A 19,039-nucleotide genomic window follows, 5' to 3' on the forward strand; every position below is an offset into this window, starting at 1 on the left:
TACCCGCACATACTCTTAGCTATACATACATGCACCATCCCCTTCCATTAAAATCCAAAAGAGTCCAATAAACTACTAGCATCTGGTTCCTGGAACTGCGTCGGCGGCGGCTTCTTCTTCTCCTCCTTCTCCTCCACCTTCTGATCCTCTTTGTTACCCTTACCATCTTTATCTTCTTCCTCACTTTCATCCCCCACCTCAACAATACTTCCCTTGCTTTCTGCCAGCACATTGGCTACATGTTCCCTTGCCGGCAAATCCGCCACAACAAGCGAGCTCCTCCTTCTCAGCAACTTCCTCGGATCAAAGTCAAAGTCCGTGGCCGATTGATTCGCGCTGCGCGCGTGGAAAGACATATGCGGGATGGCAGGGCTGAGAGGCGGGCGGTTGGCGAGTTTGAGTGATGCGGGTGGGGGTGCGAGAAATTCCCATGTTTTGACTGTTGCCATTGGGTTAGCGTGCATGAAGAGATGAAGCAGGGTTTGGGGGACCATTACCAAGATCTAGAGCGAGGAGATCGCAGCCCATGCGCTCATATAAGCCTGCCGTGTGTAGGACAAACTCCCACTCTTCTCTCAAACCGACCATAGATGCGCCTCGGAGTGTCTGCAGACTCTTCTCGCGGAGCTGCTTGTACAAGACGACAAGTGCAGGGTCGTCGGTGAGGTAGCTCTTGCTCTTGAAATTTGGTGTTTCGGGCGGGCTGAGGAGTGTCGAGAGCGGTGTAACTAGGCATCGGACGGCGTTGTCGCGCCTATTTAGTAGCCAGAATGCCCAGGTAGCTAGCCAGCGATTGCCATCACGGGCGGCTTGCGGGAGGATCTTGTCGCGGAGGAAGTTTAGCAGAATGGGAGAGTCGTCGCCACCGTAGACGCGACCTATGGCAATGGCTAGCTGTGTGTCGCCAAGCTGGTTGTGCAAGACATTCATGGCATCCTGGAGATGGTCTGCGAGTAGGAAGAACGAAGCTGCGTATTCGAAGCGGCGCCTGCCCATCAGGGCGTAGGCATTTTTCAAGGCGGCGGTTTTCCAGCGCTCTTCGTTGAAGTTGTTGGAGAGAAGGCGGTGGGTGGCGGGTTGCTCTCTGCTCCACGTTGCCATGCGCCACAGGCCGAGGAGGACGGGCTTCTTTTTGAGCGCTAGGTAGTAAAGTGCGCAGTCCACTGGGTTCTTGTCCTCGGTCTTCGTGTACTCGTTACGAGCGATGACTTCGAATTGAGCACGCTGTTTCAAATTATTAGCTTTTTATACCGCTGAAGAAACACGGAGAGACGTACTAATGCCGTAATGTCAGACATCCACATGAACACTCCGCTCTCTTTTGCATGCTGCCAAAGCATCTTGCCGTTGAAATGCCGAGAAACCAAATCTACCAAGATGTCTTGACTCTGGGAGTGGAATGCCCATATAATCTCCCGCCACGAGATTGGCGCTTGCGCATCGCTCAGAGCGTGTGCGCGGAAGAAGAGAAGGAAGCGGCCAGCATTATCGTCGATTGAGCGACGATGCTTTTCGACCATGCCCACGCATTCGGTGATGTCCGCTAGATGGAATTGCTCTCGGCTTGAGAGAAGTGGTATCTGTTTCGTTTGAAGGAGTTCATTGAGCTGGACGGCGACCTCTTCAGTCACTGCCTGTGGTTCGCCGTCATCCGAGAAGTCGGCGTACGATGAATGTATGTCCCGCCGTGACGTCGTCATCTGTGTCTATGTGCTGTCAGCGCCTCTTCGAAGCTGACCACTTAACAACTTACCTCGGCGTCTTCCGAAAAGTCTTCCGGCAAGAAGCCTAACGAGCTCTCAAGCTCCTCTCCTTCGGTCCAAAATTTCAACTTTTGAAACAGCCGGATCAATATGCGTTGAACGAGTAGCAACTTCCCTGCCAGAACGCATTGTGACAGCAGTTGCGGATGATAAATTGGAAGAGGTCCATTAAGCCTGCTAACAGCCGTAAAGATATCGATAGAGGCCTTCTGGCGCGAGATCATGCGAAGACTAGGGAACAAGCCCTCCGACACCTGGACGTGCTCATCTTGGATGAAGAGCTGGTTGCCAGCGCCAATGACGAGGTTTCCGCTGCCCAGCCAGACCGAGTCTCCAATGGGATGGGGTGTGATGTCTCGTATGCGTACATCACGAATTTGCACCCATGAAGGACCGGCGTTCAGATAATCATACCTCAATTGCGCGTAGATGACTACGCGGTGGGGAAAGCCAACAGCAAGGATAGACTGATTGTCTGGAGTGGAAGACCAATCGAGATCCTGAATGATGCCGTTACCTTCAAATGTCTCTTGGTATTCCAGCTGCGCGCTTCGTGTGTTCCAGATCGTGAGCGTGGTTTGCTCTGCATCCACGAGTGCCGCTTTACGTATCGATGTACCGCTTGCAAGCGAAGGATTTGCGATACTGGTATCGACAGTCGATGTTTCGAGCCATTCGAGTTTGCCCTTGTCCTGATTCACCCTCGCTGTCCAAGACCTGATGACGCCCGACTTGGTATACGAAATGGCGATATCGCGAGCAAAGGTATCGAGGAAGCCGGAAATGACTGGTGCGGAACCGGCAGGATCGACGGGCAGCACGAAGGCAAGATCGTCCCCAGATCCAAGATCAAATGTAGAGTATTCTTCGATACCGATCTCGCGGTGTCCATTTGTATATCCGTTTGTGTATGATCCGTAGAACGAATATTTGCGGTTCGTGATTGGATCTCTGTTCAGCAGTGGGAGTCGCACCTCCCAGCAAATGCTATTCATCTCCGAGCTTATCGTAGCGATGTGCACCAGATGGCCACCGGGTTGCGTCTCTGGTACGACTATCAAACAAAGTGGTTTTCCTTGCAGCTTGTACTCGACCCGATTGACTTCAACAGCCATAGGCCCCCGTGTATCCCACAAGGCGATGTGTTCGTGGTGTAAGAAGACAAGGAAATTACCGTCTTGGAGTAGCGCTGTTCGGTGGATGTGCTCCGTGACGCTCACAGTGCTATGCCGATGAAGTGTCATGCCAATCTCGGCCGGTCGCTGCACCCAGACAATGCATTCATCCGTTACAGTTCGCGAAACCAGTGCTCGGCCGCTAGCCGTACGGTTGACCTTTTTGATTGCATGTGAATGGCCGGTCCAGGTAGCTTTACGATCGATCCGATTTTGCTGGGAAGGAGAGGGATCAAAGAAGTGATCCATCCGGGATTGCAGCCATTCCAAACGTCCATCAAAGTGATGTGAGAGTATAGTGAACACCGAATTCGGTTTGTTAGGGCAGAAAGCGTAGAATTGAACATTATCCTGCAGGCCGCTAGCGCCACTTGCAAAGTGTAGGTGTAACCCCTCGACATGAGCAAGGTTGAACACATCAGTCACTTTCTTCACCTTCGAGCCAACGTTCTCGAAACCCCACGCGGACATGTTGCCACGGTCGTCCAAAACCACGCATATTTCTGGGTTGCGATTGGCGATCTCAACAAGATGATGTAGTGCCACTTGGTCCTTCTCCGCACTCGTAGCCTGCTCCACGGCTCTCTCTGTCGCATGTGTGAACTCTCGACCGTCGATAAAGAAAGCATATCTCTTCTCTGATTGCTGGTCGAGTGACCGCGGTTGGATCGATCCCATTAAATCTACCTCGTTCCATAGCCCCAGTCCGTCTATGCCATGATGGTCGCTGGTCCATATCCGCACCTTGTAGTCGGCACATATAGTGTAAAGAACGTTGTCCGTCGTCTGGTCTTTGTGGAATGGTCTGCGCCAGTGTATGCCAGTGATAACCATCGGATGCGGGAGATAGAAGTAGTCGAAACGCTGGTCCGCCGAACCAAACGAGATGCGCCGCCATACTTTGAGGAGCCTGTCATATCTTCCCGTCGACGCAATCATTTCCGCGTCTGGTGAGAAGTGCGCGAATTTGACCGGATTCGCCAGTTGCTTTGTCCATATCTGCTCCGTTGCGCCGTGGGTAGTGAACAACGTGAGGGATGCGCTGCCAGCGAGTAGTTCGTTGGGCATGCCCCATGACAGTGTGGTTATCGAATCGTCGGCGTCGGGCAGTGACATGCTGCCCTGGAGCGACCACTGCGCCTGTCAGCGTGTCTCCTGAGCCTGTGGTAGCTTCACCCCACCTTGATTGCGCCCTCATCTTGCCCGTAAGGCTGGTAGATGTATATATTTCGGGTCGAACAAGCTGCGACCTTGCCTGTGTTCTCATCAAGGCAGACAGCTTCGAGCTCTGTCTCCTCATCGATATAGGTGGTTTGGAGGACGTGGTTCGGCGAATCAAGGATTATCAACGCGTTGCCAGAGATGTAGGCCTGCAGCGATCGTAATTAGTCGTTTATTTTAGCATACGTGAGTGTTGTAAGTAGTGACGTACGATAATTTGTTGGTCCTCCCATAGTCCGTGTGTGGCAGCTTGCAGCTTTGCCTGCGGCCGCCCGGGGAGGATGTCGCGCATGGGAAGTCGCGGTTGGAACGTTTCTACCGATTGCACATCGTCAGGAAGGGACTATTGCAGGGAGCGAATCCACAGCGCAGAGGTGTTCGAGTAATTGCGTGTCGGGGCAGCCTGAAGCATTGTATCGGAACATTGGACGTTGTGAACCAGGGTACCATGCAGTCGCTCACGCGCACGGCCCCACGTGGTGTCGTCAGAGCTCCCGTCAATAGCGCCCCGTCCTCCCCCAAATCGTGTTCTCGGGTAATGATCCCCCATTACACATGAAATGTACAGTTGCGTTTAGGGATTTCCACATCTAGCTGTGGGTATGGCGGCAATTATGAGGCCTTCAGTAGCTTTTAACCTTCTCATCTAAAAATCCTATGGTTTCCGGAACATGGTGGTAGAAGCACATCAATAGACGTAAGATTGTGAACGAAAAGAATTGCTCTTGGCCTGCAATGGATCGCTTCATCCATCTCCACATCAAGCCCCCATACTGCGCTTGATGTGTCCAGCTACTGGACCCTGTGTGCTCTCGGCCTCCCATTCGACCGTAACGTCGATTCCCCGATCGTCCTTCCTTGGCTTCTTGTATGTCACCTTACCCTTCAATATGCTGCCTCCATTTACCTCCTTTTTCCGGTCTTTGTCGCTCAAGAGAAGTACAGCTTGGTGCCAATGGGTGTAAATCGAGTAAGGGCCCGTGGAGAACCCGAGGCCAGCCTCGCCATGATCTCCCCATTGAGCTACGTCTATCGCGGTTGCGTCTTGCGACTTCTCGCTCGGCAAGAAAAACGTATCAAACCATATCGCGAATGCATCAATTGAAGCGCTATCAGAGCATAGCTTCGAGGAAAATGGTGCTGTGAAGTCGAGATCGCGTATCTGGATGTTCTTCAGGTCGAGCTGGTAGAAGGTGGAGGGTTCACCCGATATCGACTTGCTGGGAACATCGAATACACCGATCTCGCGCTCGTTGAGGATGCCCCCCGGAATCATAGATGTAAAGTCGAAGCCGTACACGTCTTTCCAGAACTTCTCACCGCTCGCATCTGCTATCCATTCCTTGTCCGAGATGGGTGCTATCCTCATCGTGCAGTGCGACGGCACCATCAAGCCGTCTTCCTTTAGGTACAGATCTCGCGCTCGCAAAACCGAGTCCAGCATGCCTTCGAACAGTAGTCCGTATCCCATCCATTCAGAGATGATGATATCAACCTTCTCTTTGCCAATTTTTCTCTGCATGTGGAAGTCCTCTACTCGGCCCTGTATCACTTCAATCTTGTCTTGGTATCCGTTCCGAGCGATATTTTCCCGTGCTCGGTTGGCGATATCGGAGTTGTCGACAGCTAAAACCCGCTTCGCTCCCACTCGTGCACAAAACAACGAAAGAATGCCTGTGCCACAACCAACATCTAGCACTGTCTTTCCCTTGAAGAGTTCCGCGTTCTTCTCAATGAAGTCTCGATATCCTTCTGTTCGTACCCGATCTTCAATCATCTCACGATGAATCGCATTGCCCTTATACGATTCGAAGTAGTCGGTATCGCGGTCGTTATCCAGACTAATCTTCTCGACGTTCTCTCCGATATTCTTCTGCAGGGCAGCCTCGTACTCATCGTAATCGACAGCCTTCGAATCCGGATCAGGCATGAAGTCTCCTAGTTCGAAAAGTAGAGCATCGTCCAGTAGAGTGGGTTGCAGGTACTTGTCGTCAGCTAGTGTCTCCGTGTCTACCTTGATGTTCTTGGGCTCTATGCTCTTTTGCGACTCTAGGCGGAGGTAATTAACGAGCTTGATGATGGTCAATTCATCAATGTCTGGGCACGTGATCAGTATACGAATCAGGAAAAAATGTGTAATGGTCCCACTGACCTTGTCCGAGCTTCGTGATGGTGCTTTCGACGTCGAACCCGTGCTCTTTATTGCAATGTACGAACATGTCCGGGACACGACCCCATTGCTCGTCACAGAACAGGCATTTGAATGTAGTGGTATCCGCTTCGCTAACGTCCTCGAGAATCTCGCCCACGGAGCTTGCGGTGTCTGAATCCGTGTCCGACATAGTCTTGATGCCTTGATGCTCTGATAACGGCGGTTTCAAAACCCGGTGTTTCGAACGTGTTGCAATGCGAGATGTGCAATTTCGTGGTGTTCTGGTCAAGCGCCAAAAGTGAAGTTTGCTTGTGGGGAGCTGCGGGGTTGGTCCGTCGCGCCTACCGTAAATTTCTTTAAGCACCACCAACGTGCTCAGACCCTTATGCCTCCCTCAACTCCTGCATCTCTATCTCATCCGCACCATATCGCACATGTTGCATTCTCGTCATCATCAGACCAATCCACTTTATTTGAGCTTCTATTTCTCTATGACCTTTTCGCTTCGTGGGTTTTCCACATGTCTTGCTGCCAATATGTGGAAAAGGCGTCAGGACAAACAACAACATGCACAACGTGAATTTTCTATATCCCGCATTTCAAGAGATGACATTCGTTCAATAAAAAAATTAGTGTAAGGAGTATGTGCTTTCATGAGGCCTCTCTTGGTGTGACTCTATGGACATTCCATAACCACCTCATGATCAAACGCACACGCGTCAGACGTCCAGAAACGATGCATCAGCATTCAGTTGAAGTTCTGTTCATATGCTCACATATCCTATCCCCAGCAGTGGTGGGCACCGCACGTATACTGAATGCGCTTCGCAGACCTTGATTGCATGCAAAATCATCCAAGCCACCAATCGTCGCACCGGAATCGTACGAACAAGCAGGGAATATGCAAAAAGTGTGCTAAAATGCAACGAGCACACATTAATTTCGCTCGCATGAGTTGGCATAGAAGAGATGTAGGTGCCGGCCGGAGGAGGGCGGATCAGCGGAGACTATTCAAGAACCGCATAGGGACAACAAGGTGGCAGCGGCTTTGGCAACTCGTCAGCTCTGCTCTTGGTAGTAACGAGTGTGTCCGTCTTACCTTCGTTCTCGGCGGCGGAGCCGGCTTTCTCCTGGACGACTCTATCCTCGCTTCCGATAACAAAATGATCTGCAAGAGCATTAGCAGTGAACGGTCTGGCGCCCTGTTGGTCGTATCACTGACCTTTGACCTCGTCTGAGATAACACCCTTGCCGACAAGCGTGGTTTCGGTGGAATCCTCCTCGGCTGCGGCATCGGTGGAAGCCACTGAATCAGCACGCTTCTTACGTGGGGACACGACGTCTACGCTGGTTTTAGTGGGCTTTCTCTGGCAAGGAGGCGGAGGACATGCGCGTACCTTCGGTGGACACACACTTGTTTCGCACAATATTCGGCGGAGAAGCTTCGCGAGACGAACTATCGGAGCCCGTCGCGAGCGTGACCCAGGAGGGCTTTCTGTCTGCGGCGACCTTGAACGAGGAAGGCTCTTCGTCGGTATCCATGGGCTCTGTCTTCGCTGCTGCAGGCTCGGAAGCCAGCTCCAGCAATTCCCTATCGAGTTCTTCAGATGCCACGAGCGTCGCGTCCTCTGCCTCTTCCTCATCGTCCATGTTTACGTCGTCCTGGTCGGGCAAGCTCTCGATATACTCGCGACAGCGGGTAACGTAGTCCTTGTCGTTGGCTTCGTCCTCGAGTTCCTCCCAAGGCACAATCTTATTGTCATCGCAGCCAAGCTCAGTCAGGTCAGCCTTGAGCTTCTGGTACTCCTCTAGCATCTCTTGGTTGATCTTGGGAACGAACGTGCTACCTTTCTTGCCACGTAGTTTCTCCTCTAAGTACGGCCTCAGTGACTTGATCAATCTGCCCATCTTCGACGTGAACGGACCGCTTCCGCGATCCACGCGCGGCTCAAGCTCTCCCGCACCGGCGGAGTGAAACACCTTGCCGTTGAAGAACACGTTGAAGTTTTCGCGGATGGTCTTTGGCTTCGGCATTTCGATACCGCGCTTGTTCGCCTCGACAACTAGGAGTTGCCAGTACAGCTCGAGCCAGGCTTCCTCATCCTTGTGCCACATCAGTACCGTCTTGTTCTTGATGCCTGCCCGGCCGTAAATCTGGTTGCGCCAGGCGTTGATCTTGTCAATGTGGAGCTTGTTGTCCCAGTCGATCTCGGAGTGGATAATCTTCTTAAAGTGCAACTCCTTGCGCTCGTTGTTTTTGTCTCGGTCTTCACAGAGCATGCGCAACAGTTCTGGTTCGGATACACCCTTCTTGGCCATCTTGCGCTCACCCACAGGAACGAGCGAAGAGATGGCGCCTATGGTGGTGACTCGCGGCTTCTTGACGTCGGTGTAGGCACCGGAAGGTTGCTCGGAGGCTTTGCGTTTGGGAGGCATATTGTATGAAGCCACAACGACTTCAGTAGGTCTGAGGCCTCTGTCGCGGAGGGATATGACCGTCGCGAGTTGACGGCTGCTGCGACGATGTTGTTGTCGGCAGGTGAACTGCTTCTGGTCGCGACAAATTAGTTGAGCTGAAATGTTGCTCTAATGCTTTGTGAAGTGCGGTTTGTGTGTGTCAAAAGTTTAAGCGGGTTGGAAATTGTTTCGTCGCGACGACGTGGTGGAATGGGCGGTAGTGGAAACCTTTATACACTTCGTTGCTCCGGGAGACCACGTGAGGAAGGCGCGGTTTGTTTTGATGCTGGTCAGACGCGTTGATTCGCGTTTAGATCTCAGGTGAATGGAAGGCACTCTCTCTGCGGTGCGGTGAGCGTAACGGCGAGGGTGTCCCACCTGGACGTCGAAGAGATGGCGCTCATGGGTTTCACAACCGCGATTGCGATGTGTTTTCTCCGTGTGGCAGGTCCATTATGCTTATGATCTGTCTCGAGCAGACTTGGACTCTGTCGAAAGCAAGAATGTTGGCAGGTGCATCAAGAACGTATGCAGGGAGCGATCTGGCAAGTCACTCGCCACCTCCATGAAGCTTCACTACAACACTACATCCGCAAATTACACGCCATAATGAAGACACTGGAGAGGCACAACTAAAAGGGCTCACAAGCGGTCAAGGCAATACAAACCGAAGTCATGTGCGTTTCGCCGCTTGAGTAAGGTGGGACCTTTCTCGAAAACCTTAGACTTGGCTAATTGATACGGAAATCGGATAGACAAGTTATTTGAACAGAATTTATGCCTATAGCGCACACTATCTCAGCTAATCTCAGCAAAGAGTGGAATACACACGCTGTGGCATTACTAATACTTGCTTTCAAGCACAGAACCAGATAGCGAGCATCTCTAGTATAGACAACATAGTAAAGAGACCAGCACTCATGGCTGTTCCCAGCTCAGCGCGCTTCAGGTTCAATCCAAATATCATCCCAACGATGACCGAAGCAATTAACGCAAGGCACAGCAACCATACGACAGCCGTTTTATTGGTTTCACAGTTGATCACGATCGCCTTCTTCGCTGGAGAAGCTGAAAGTACCTCTTGGTATTTGAGTCTGAAGGGTCCGCAAGTTCGAAGAAGATATGGGTGATGAAAGGCGATGGTAAGCTCGGCCGAAAGAAACCATAGCGACTTCGAAGGGGTAGGATGTGATTGATTCGTGACAGGTCGACTATTTCTGTTCGATCATCTTCCAATCGACTTAGCAATGGAAGAACTCACAGTGGGCGTATGCTTAACCCCTGATTTGACAACTAGAGAGTCGTCGATAGAGTATGTGGGGTCACCGACACAATCCAAGTTCACCGATGCTACTCAAAATAGTCAATTACAAAGGCACCCAAGCACAGGTACGTTTGCTGGAATTCCAGTATTTCAGCGGCTGCAGAACCAGGATGTCAATCGTGAAGAGGACATTGACCTGGATCAGATTACAACATGGGTAGAGAAGATGGGCGTTGATCCAGATGGTGATCGACAAAAGAGGTTCGAGGAAGTGTTTCTTAAAATCGATGTCATGATGACCGCTGGCAATGCATCTGGACAAAGACGACATCCAACAAGTCATTAGAGTACTGCAGGGCATTCCACGAGCCACCATGTCACCACCAATATTTCTGGTGACCCACCCAAACGACGACGTAAGCGAACGTATGGTGAGGAATCGTCACAGGCTTCGAGGCAGGAAAGCGAAAGCGACAACGCAATCAATCTTCGTGCCTGATCAGGTCCAACCCTCAATAAAATGCTATCGTGTCCTTTTGTCAAGAGAAATCCTGTACGCTACGAATACGTAGCAAATTCCTGTACAGAGCGTTTTGGATTCCCTAATCCTGGAAGAGTAGCGTAAGTCTTGCTCAGGTGGATATGTGTGAGCTCGAAAACTGACGGATACAAGTGAACACGTGAAGAAATCTCACTCTTTAGGAGTTCCATGTTGCTTCTACGTGCAAGCAGAATTTTAGCGGGAACAAAAATGATGCAGAGCGTACACACAGCAAATCCACACACGCATCGGTGACTGTCAACCAAGAGAATTGAGGCTCGATGAACCAGAGTGGATGGATAAGCAACAGGATTCTCGATTTACAAGCCTCAACATGACGGGACAAAAGTCTTCTGCGGAAGAAAAGTGGCGATCTATATATCTTCAGTTCTTTGGCATCGCAGACAACGCTCCCGTCTCAGACCCGTGTGAGTTCGAACGAGCTATGAAGCAATGGAAAGCGATCAGTGACTACGTCAGGCAAACTAGGAATTGTTTCTAGAGAACTCCGCGGACTGATATATATAGTAGTTTTACATTAGAGCGAATTCCACAAGCTTCCACCAAATCGACAGATGCTGTGAATCCGGCATTTCGCGCACGTGTCATGTCGTGCTGACGGTCAAAATCGAAGTCTATCAGCATGGAACGTGTATGTTCCCATCCCTGCACGAAGATGCATTCTTTGCGGAGTGAAGACTGCTCACACAAGATATGGCACAACGCGCACTGTGAATTGCCATGCATCGAAATGAATGGACGTGCTTGCGCTCTCCTAAGATTGACCTCGGGAGCACCGCGAGCACGTGACTCTTTAACTACCTAGGTACACCTCCGCTTCTGGAAACAAACTACAAGAGCTATGCCTATGTGGGACGCGTCCAGTCTGTCTGGGCATCAGAACCCGCCAGTCGAACTCAATGCTTGTACATTATCTCGGACTAAATATCAATTTCGCCGCCCTTTGATGGGAAGAAAGAAATAGACATTCATGGTTACGCGCGTGCAAAGCAGAGATTCACTCGCCCACACGATCCTCACCTCATCATAGTGGAGTTAATAATGGTGATGTGCATCAGCATCTCCTAAACTTGTTCCTACAAGCAAGGGAGTGGGGGAAATCAAATACAGTTGGCTTTCAGTGGTATCATAAGCTTTTCGAAGAAAAGAGATAGAAACATCAGCGCCAGACCGCCCTGCCCTCCATACCCATGGCAACACCGTAGAAATGCTGAAATATTAAACTCCCCGTTTTCGTCCTTCGTCAAAGTAATATGATGTGCATCGCTACAAGCTCGTCGAAAATCCTTGGACCGCTCCGTCTGTCGTATCGCCCAAGGAGATGCAGAACCCTTTTTGTGATGGTGGATCTACTCCCGCTCCGTCATCGTCCACCTCCTCTTTGGCCCTGCCACATGCTCATACACCTCATCCAGCTTCGGCGGCCCCCAAAGCACAGAACTGTTCTTCCAGAGCCCATTCGTACTCTCCTGCTGTTTCGGCGCGCCCCAGAGTCCTCCTCCACCGCCACCTCCACCGGCTTTCTTGGGTGCATTTGGTGCCCGCTTAGGATTACTCAGCGGCGCCACATCGTCGTGCTTCTCGGCGTCCTCGTTGCCGTTCACTGCCGGCATTTTCGGCGATGCCGCGCCATCTACGGCAGGAATATCAGAAGTGGGCGCAGGCTCTTGAGTCGACTCCGATGTAGGTTGCGAGTTCCGGAAGGCCTCGACCATTTCGGCACCAGGGCTCGCGCGGCCGTCGACCGGGGTATCGTTGATGGAGGTCGAGCGTAGGCTGCCGCCCCAGAGGCCTGAGCCGCCACTCGCGCTCGGGGACGAAGAGCCGCTTGCAGTAGTCGACGCAAAGTCCGAGCCCGAGCCGTAGTTGGACGTGCGTCGGATGCTGCCGAGGGGAGCTGTTCCAGCCCAAGCGTGCGGAAGGGCCCAGGGTGAGCGGCGAGTCAATCTGGCTGGTGGGGGTGTTGGTTCCGCTTGCGCCCACACGGCGCGGCGGGCGGTAGTCGAGGCCGATGGTTGGGCTGGCGACTGCGGCAGGCTTTTGGGGTTGTGGGGGTTTCGATGGGTCGACGCCAGGACGGAGGTGGTCGACGGAGGCGAGGATCTTCATCTCGTACGTGTCTGCCATGCCTGGGTCCACGACTGATGATATGCGGGCGTAGACGGTAGAAGATGATGTTGGTCGCGGCGTGTCCCTCCGTACGGCCATAGACAGCGCCGCCAGACTAATGTCCATGAGCACCGGCTGGTTGGTGATCGCTCCGAGCAGTGCATTGCAACCCGCGCCATGTGTTATCAGCACAAGCACGAGCTCTTCGTCCTCTTCTTCGTCTTCTTTTTCCTTCTCTTTCGTTGGTAAGGGGGCAGGTGTCGCCTTTTTCGGCGCAGAAGTGGTGCGTTCGGTGAACGTGAAGCCAGGGAACATGTTCTGGGGCGGTAGTGTTTTCGTGCCATGCTCCCTGTACCACTGCATCATGCCAGCGAGCCCCCTGCGGAAGCGCTTGTGCATGGTGCTCCACTCATCGCCGAAGTCGCCACCGTCGCCCCATTGCTGTGGCTCCCTCATACTGTCCCACTGAAAATCGACTTTGAGACACGCATCTCGAGCGTGGGTAGCATATCCTCGAGGGATCGGCTCCGCTGGAGAAACGGCATATGCCGGGATTGGAGCATCGTAAAGGCGACCGTTCGGCTTGTGTGTCACCGATAGCTCGGCGGGGCCGTGAGGTTCTTGCGATCTAGAACGCTGCCTGCTGAGCATGCTCCCTTGGCTGTTCGATCGCTCGCGCTGGGGAAGCGCCTGTGCTAAGTTTCCCATGGTAGGGAAAGCACCGTTCGGTGTGTTGTTGCGGCTGCTGGTCGCAGACCCCCCGCATTGCTCCTGACCCATCCACCAGGAAAATGTCCTACACTGCTAGGTTTGCTGGGCGGCGCTTCGATATAGTCGCTTCTTCTTAGTAAATCTGCTTTTGCGCCCGCGACCATCATGGTTGAATTTGGCGGCGGTGTAATGTCTTCGTAGTAGTCTGGAGATAGCCATTCGCCCAAGAAAGCATCAATGCGCAACAGTATCTTCTCCGGTCCAATGTACGGTTTGGAGTTCACTGCAGGGTTGGTCAATCGCAGCCATCCGGACTTGCGGGATTTTGGCGGTGATTCGGGCTCGGATTTATTTGCTTGTCTACCACGGACGGGCTGCACGGCTGAGGAAGTGGATATATCCTTTCCCAGAGGGCTCTTCTCCCTCTCACCAGAGGGCTGCGGCACGTTCAGATTCACGGCTGTAGTCGGAGGCTCTTCCCGCGGTGGCTTGAATTGAGATATGCCTGCGGCAACGGCCGTACTCGTCTGTGTACATCTCAGGAACGGGCTCGAGTGTATGATGATCTTGTGCTTCCGCCTTTTGGTCCCTGGATGCGCTACGCCAACTTCCGACCCGTTCTTCGCCTCTTTGGCCTTTTCGAGCTCACGCTGGTGGAGCAGCGAGGCAATGCGCAGACCGAGGGCCTTTCCTTGAGACCAGCCACCGTATGTGAGGGGAGGATCGTAGGGGGTAGGGGAGGTAAGATGCCATTGCTTGTCGGCAGCATCGAGACGGGCGCCGTGCCTAGAGCACTGTCAGTACGAGCTGATTGGAGAAGTTCGTGGAGTGGAGCGAAAAAGCATACCTCGCGACAAACACAACCGCTGGTCCTTTCGCCATAGCTCAAGCTGCGCGGCGCAACGCCTAACTGCAGCGATGGGCTGACGGCAGCTCTAGGCGCATGTGGCGTGAATAGACTCCGGGCAGCGTGCCTCGTATCCGCAATGATCACTTGGCCTTTAGCAGAGGTTTCGTGCAGCTTGATTGCTTTCAGCGATTTAGAGAGAAGTGGAGGTGAGGCCTCGACAGAAAAGAGCTATGGCTATGTCATGCGGCCACTGGCAGCCAGGGTCCACACGCGTTTCGTTTCATTGCTTCGGACTTGCACTCTAACGGCCTGGGCACTACTTTATGCAACAAGCTTCGGTCCAAATACTAGCGCACGCTCAGCACGTGGAGAGGCACAGAGGACGGAAAAGCAACAAATCTACGGCTTTCGTCCGCCGCTGCCGGCGCGCTGGTGGTGAAGAGTAATCGAGTGGGGCCAGGAGCTTTGACTGCCGCGCTTAGAATCGGCCGTGATTAGCGACCATCTGTTTATCTCCGAGCCTTTTGTACACTTTGTCTTCGACATGTACATCTTCCTGATACTCGTCGAGAAGCGGGTGTGTGATTAGGAAAGGGAGAGTGGTGAAGCTTTTTGTTGCGCTCTCACGCCACATTGACACCCCAAGATCTGGTCTCGGTGCATCAAACACCCGCAGCGGCCCGCCTCGAGATATTCGCATACAACAATTGTTCCGGACGAACTCTGGTCACGCCAGCATGATTGCATACAGGGCAGATATGTGACAGTGCAATAGAGCCTGCTCTGTCCTACACTGGGAACAGTTCTATTGCATATCGTAGCAGATACCACACATTTGCACAACTTTTTGTGGTGCATCGAATTGGCGCCGAGACAGGAACATTGACCCAGATACCAATTGTTTAATCCCCTCTCGCAGTCTTCGCCGCTCAACTCCGATGCATGGCATTCATTGATCTCATGCACAAGTTCAGACGCACACCGTACACAAACACGCTCACCAATGGTGAGGGGTAACATATGATCCACTTCATTGGGTGAACAAGTACTACGCCTGTGTAGACAACTAAGAACAAGGCAGGCCTAGTGAGCGAGGAGAGACCGTGATGATAATCTACGCTGACCCAATAGCCATCCTTCCCTGGTCAGGGCTTGTTTTCTGGCCTTTGCTTCTACATGTGCCTGGACAGTAGGTGAAGTATATGTTGCTCATCTACAACCGCACACCCACGTCACATCCAATGGATACTCACATAGAGCAATCGATACAAGATCGAAAAGAAGCAGGAGGCCTGGAGGTGATACGCGTTGGGATGTGTTGTTTTTCGAGGTCTCCAGGAATCTTGGAACTATTGTGGCTATTTCGTGGGCGAATCTACTCGGATTACACGTTATTTGTTCATGATCAGCAATGTCAAGGAAAAGATATGTGCTCAACGAGTATCTACAGCTGTCGTGTCCTGATGGTTGTTGGTGGTAGTCTAAGAACCGTTGATGAAGATCGCCGGAACCCCTGGCGCCAAGCCACGCGTACCTCCTGCAGCCACAACCCTAGGTTGCTCTTTCCGGTGCGACAAACGACAGTTATTTCACAGCCTCACAGACCATGACTTCTCACCTCTCCGCTGCCATGCGGACGCCATGAATTCCTCGCGCCCCTTCACTCGCACGGCGAACAACATCTTCCGGCCCGCCTTCTCCTACCTGAACAACGTCGCGCGCGACCTTCCCAAGAAAACAAACAGTTACGCGGCCCGTCGCAAGAACAGCGCAAGCTCGCTCGATGATACGGATCATTCAGACATAGAACAGTACGCACAAATGGACAGCTCACGGCTAAGCCATTCGAGCAAGAACTCGCTCTCCGAGCTGCAGCCTGCGGTCCCGCTTATAGACATCGGGAGCCGCTCGACATCGCCATACCCGCGTAGTCGCAGCGCAGTACAGAGCGAGGACGAGGACGATGACTTTGAGCCAGCAGATAGCATTCGTCCGCTCGTAAATCACAATGTGGGAAGAGGAAGCATAAGCAGAGGAGTGTGGAGAGAAGGAGGGCTAGGAGGTTTCTTCTTTGGCACCTGGATGGGTTGGCAAGTTTATGTGGCGCTGCTGGTGTTCTGGGTCGGTGGATGCGGCTTCGGGCTGCTGCTCATGAATCGATTCATTATGTTGACGGGTGTCTATAAGTACGCAATTGCAGGCAGTTAGTCGAGGCACTTGCTAATAAGGGCAGGTTCCCATTCCCGCTCACAGGGACATACGTTCAGCTGGTCCTTACGCACATCCTTCTCATAGGCTTCTCGAGCCTCACGCGCGGTCTCGGAAGTCCCCTCCGGAGACTAGGCTTAGGAGCTGCGGTTGCGCCTGCTTTTCCAGTTGCACCCGCCGGAGCTTCGTTCAGGAACCCACCCAAGCCGCAATCTACACCGATGAGGATTCTCAAGTGGTTGACCAATGGCTCTGGAGGAATTGCTGGAGGCGGTCTGTTCGAGTTCGACTGGCACGTGGCGAAACAGGTGCTTCCGCTTGCTGTTGTTTTCTGCTTCAAGGTGCTACTCAGCAACGTTTCTTTTGCGTAAGTTGCTACCTGCTCACAATGATTTATCTGACAGCTTACAGATACGCTCCTCTACCCGTCTACCAACTCGCACGCATACCAGTCGTGCCTTTGGCCCTCATCTTCTCCGCCGTCATCCAAAAAGAAAACCACAGCGGTTCGACCCTCTCCTCCGCGCTCATCGCGACTCTCTTCCTCTCCTTCGCTTCCTACCGCTCCCATCAGCGTGTGACTGCCGACTCCATCGTCGCCGGTGTCTTCTCCTCTATCTTCGTCGCTCTCTACCCCATCATGCTCCTCCGCACCTACCGCACCCTCGTCTCCAACCTTGTACCCCAGGGCGACGTCCTCACGGGCTACCCCTCTTCTGCCGAGGACTCCCCCTCGAACCGTGAAGAGACCCGCGCCTACTACCGCGTCTTGCACTACACTTCTCTACTTTCCATTACGCTGCTTACACCCGTCGTTCTCTTCTCTGGGGGCATCCCCCACATCATCCGCAACATCCCCTTCCTCGACGTGCCCTTCTTCTGGTTGATGATCTGGTGTGGGACTCTAGGCAGTTTCGCGGTTTTCGTGTCCACTCTGCTCTTGATCAAGGCAACGAGTCCACTGACGGCGACGTTTGTCGCAGTCCCAAGGAGTGCTTTCCAGCTCGTCATGCTGAGTGCGTTTAAAATGCCGAGCCATAGTTGGACCGGCGTTGTGCTGTGCTGGATCAGCTGTCTGTGGTTCTTGGTGGCGAGGAGGGAAGAGGGAAGGACGTTGGATCGGTTGAGGCTGGAAGGGAGGTGATGCAGATTGGGGGGCTGTAGTGTACACATGCGCATACGTTCAATTCATTCGCGGTGTTGTCTGGACAGAGCATCGTTTGCGTGGCCGTGTTCGAGCAAACTGGAGATCCTATTGCCACAGGGCGCCGGGCATAGCGGAAGCATCTATCTGTCAAAGCTACTAAATTCACGAAACAGCGGATGGTCGCCACGATCCCCATCTCATACGCACCCGGATCTAAGCAGCGCACGTATAAAAGGGCTGATCTTGTTACGTGAAAGTCTGTACACCACTACTCCTCTCAAAGGACTAAAAATCCCATTCGACTACTCCTATGGGTTGGTGGAACTAAAAGACGCAATGGGGCATGTCATGGTGTTGGACTTGGTGTGGATCTGAACAGCCATAGGGTCGTCAGGCATGTGGTCGAGCTTGGGTGGGACTGAAATACCACTACCACCACCACATGGACTTCCTGTGCTTTCAAACTTATTGGGCGTACAGTTACGGTTAAGATACGATGAGTTGTGCGTGAAGCTGTCCTCGGCAGAAGGAAGGGGGACACCAGCTCAAAAGCGTTCAATTGTGATTATGATGGTGGTTTTTCCGTGCATTGCACATCCGTCTTTGTTGTGAGGGCTGCCTTGATACCCTCCAAAGAAGCCTTCAGATACTGGATTTCCGGCACCGGTGTGCCGCTGTCACCTATAACAGTTCCGCGTAACGCACTGTGGCTTACAGCCAACGAGCCGGTCCATTCACTCCGGAAAGTACCCAGACGAGGTAGAAAAGGCGTCCTTTCGCCCGTGGAAACCTGCACACTACTTCGCTTCTTCGTCTGGCGAACTAAAAAAAAAAGAAGAGAAGACTGCAATGTGTTGCGCGACTGAAAAGATGGATAGCAAATAACATGGGGTTGAGGGAGGATAGTAAATAAATAAATAAGGAATACTCATTGCATGGGGTCGAGCTGGGTGTGGAACTCAAATAACGTACCATAGAACGCATGAACTTGTTGTGTTTCCAAAAATTCCGGATGAGAAGGATGACTGTTTGGATGAGTGAGTCATTACACAATTTTCTTCGAAAATGCCAACGAAAGTCACATCGCCATTTTCGCACCTCGTTGGACGCGACCACAGGCAAGGACGATGGCGGATTGCGGGTCGAATTGGAAGATCAATCAACCTGATGCTACAAGCTTATCAATCTCATACGTTGGACGACTTCATCATGGGTGGAGTGGAGAACGGATGCATGGCATAAAGAATAAACACATTCTAAAAGAACATAATGATCCTTAGCTTGAGGCCCACGTACACTGAGTCCTAGCTTTGATGAGCTCTAACGATTGTACACGATGTCCCTCCTTATCTATGTCTCTGGCGTCAATTTCATATCTTGCCACACGAAGGTGGGAACGGTATGAAAGGTGGTTTTCGAG

At 52.4% G+C, this 19,039-nt stretch overlaps 4 protein-coding genes across 4 annotated transcripts; 1 reads left to right on the forward strand and 3 right to left on the reverse strand.

The window, feature by feature from the left end:
• Positions 1-47: 47 nt before the first annotated feature.
• RAV1 (regulator of (H+)-ATPase in vacuolar membrane) lies at positions 48-4,451 on the reverse strand (the record flags this gene model as incomplete). The annotated part of the gene is made up of 6 exons (XM_056210048.1): positions 48-439; positions 498-1,224; positions 1,278-1,706; positions 1,754-4,072; positions 4,120-4,308; positions 4,371-4,451. The coding sequence occupies 6 exons, from the start codon at positions 4,449-4,451 to the stop codon at positions 48-50; spliced, it is 4,137 nt and encodes a 1,378-aa protein (XP_056076870.1).
• Positions 4,452-4,919: 468 nt separating this feature from the next.
• rmt3 (Ribosomal protein arginine N-methyltransferase rmt3) lies at positions 4,920-8,747 on the reverse strand (the record flags this gene model as incomplete). Its single annotated transcript, XM_056210049.1, has 5 exons — positions 4,920-6,256; positions 6,312-6,521; positions 7,411-7,479; positions 7,534-7,653; positions 7,709-8,747. The coding sequence occupies 5 exons, from the start codon at positions 8,745-8,747 to the stop codon at positions 4,920-4,922; spliced, it is 2,775 nt and encodes a 924-aa protein (XP_056076871.1).
• Positions 8,748-11,943: 3,196 nt separating this feature from the next.
• N0V89_001236 (uncharacterized protein) lies at positions 11,944-14,296 on the reverse strand (the record flags this gene model as incomplete). The annotated part of the gene is made up of 4 exons (XM_056210050.1): positions 11,944-12,370; positions 12,399-13,393; positions 13,504-14,200; positions 14,262-14,296. 4 exons carry the CDS (start codon positions 14,294-14,296, stop codon positions 11,944-11,946), a joined length of 2,154 nt encoding a protein of 717 aa, XP_056076872.1.
• Positions 14,297-15,905: 1,609 nt separating this feature from the next.
• On the forward strand, positions 15,906-17,616 carry N0V89_001237 (uncharacterized protein; the record flags this gene model as incomplete). Its single annotated transcript, XM_056210051.1, has 3 exons — positions 15,906-16,450; positions 16,498-16,839; positions 16,884-17,616. The coding sequence occupies 3 exons, from the start codon at positions 15,906-15,908 to the stop codon at positions 17,614-17,616; spliced, it is 1,620 nt and encodes a 539-aa protein (XP_056076873.1).
• Positions 17,617-19,039: the final 1,423 nt, after the last annotated feature.

Source organism: Didymosphaeria variabile, assembly GCF_027946475.1.
Source record: "Didymosphaeria variabile strain IMI 356815 chromosome Unknown scaffold_1, whole genome shotgun sequence".
Classification (NCBI taxonomy): domain Eukaryota; kingdom Fungi; phylum Ascomycota; class Dothideomycetes; order Pleosporales; family Didymosphaeriaceae; genus Didymosphaeria; species Didymosphaeria variabile.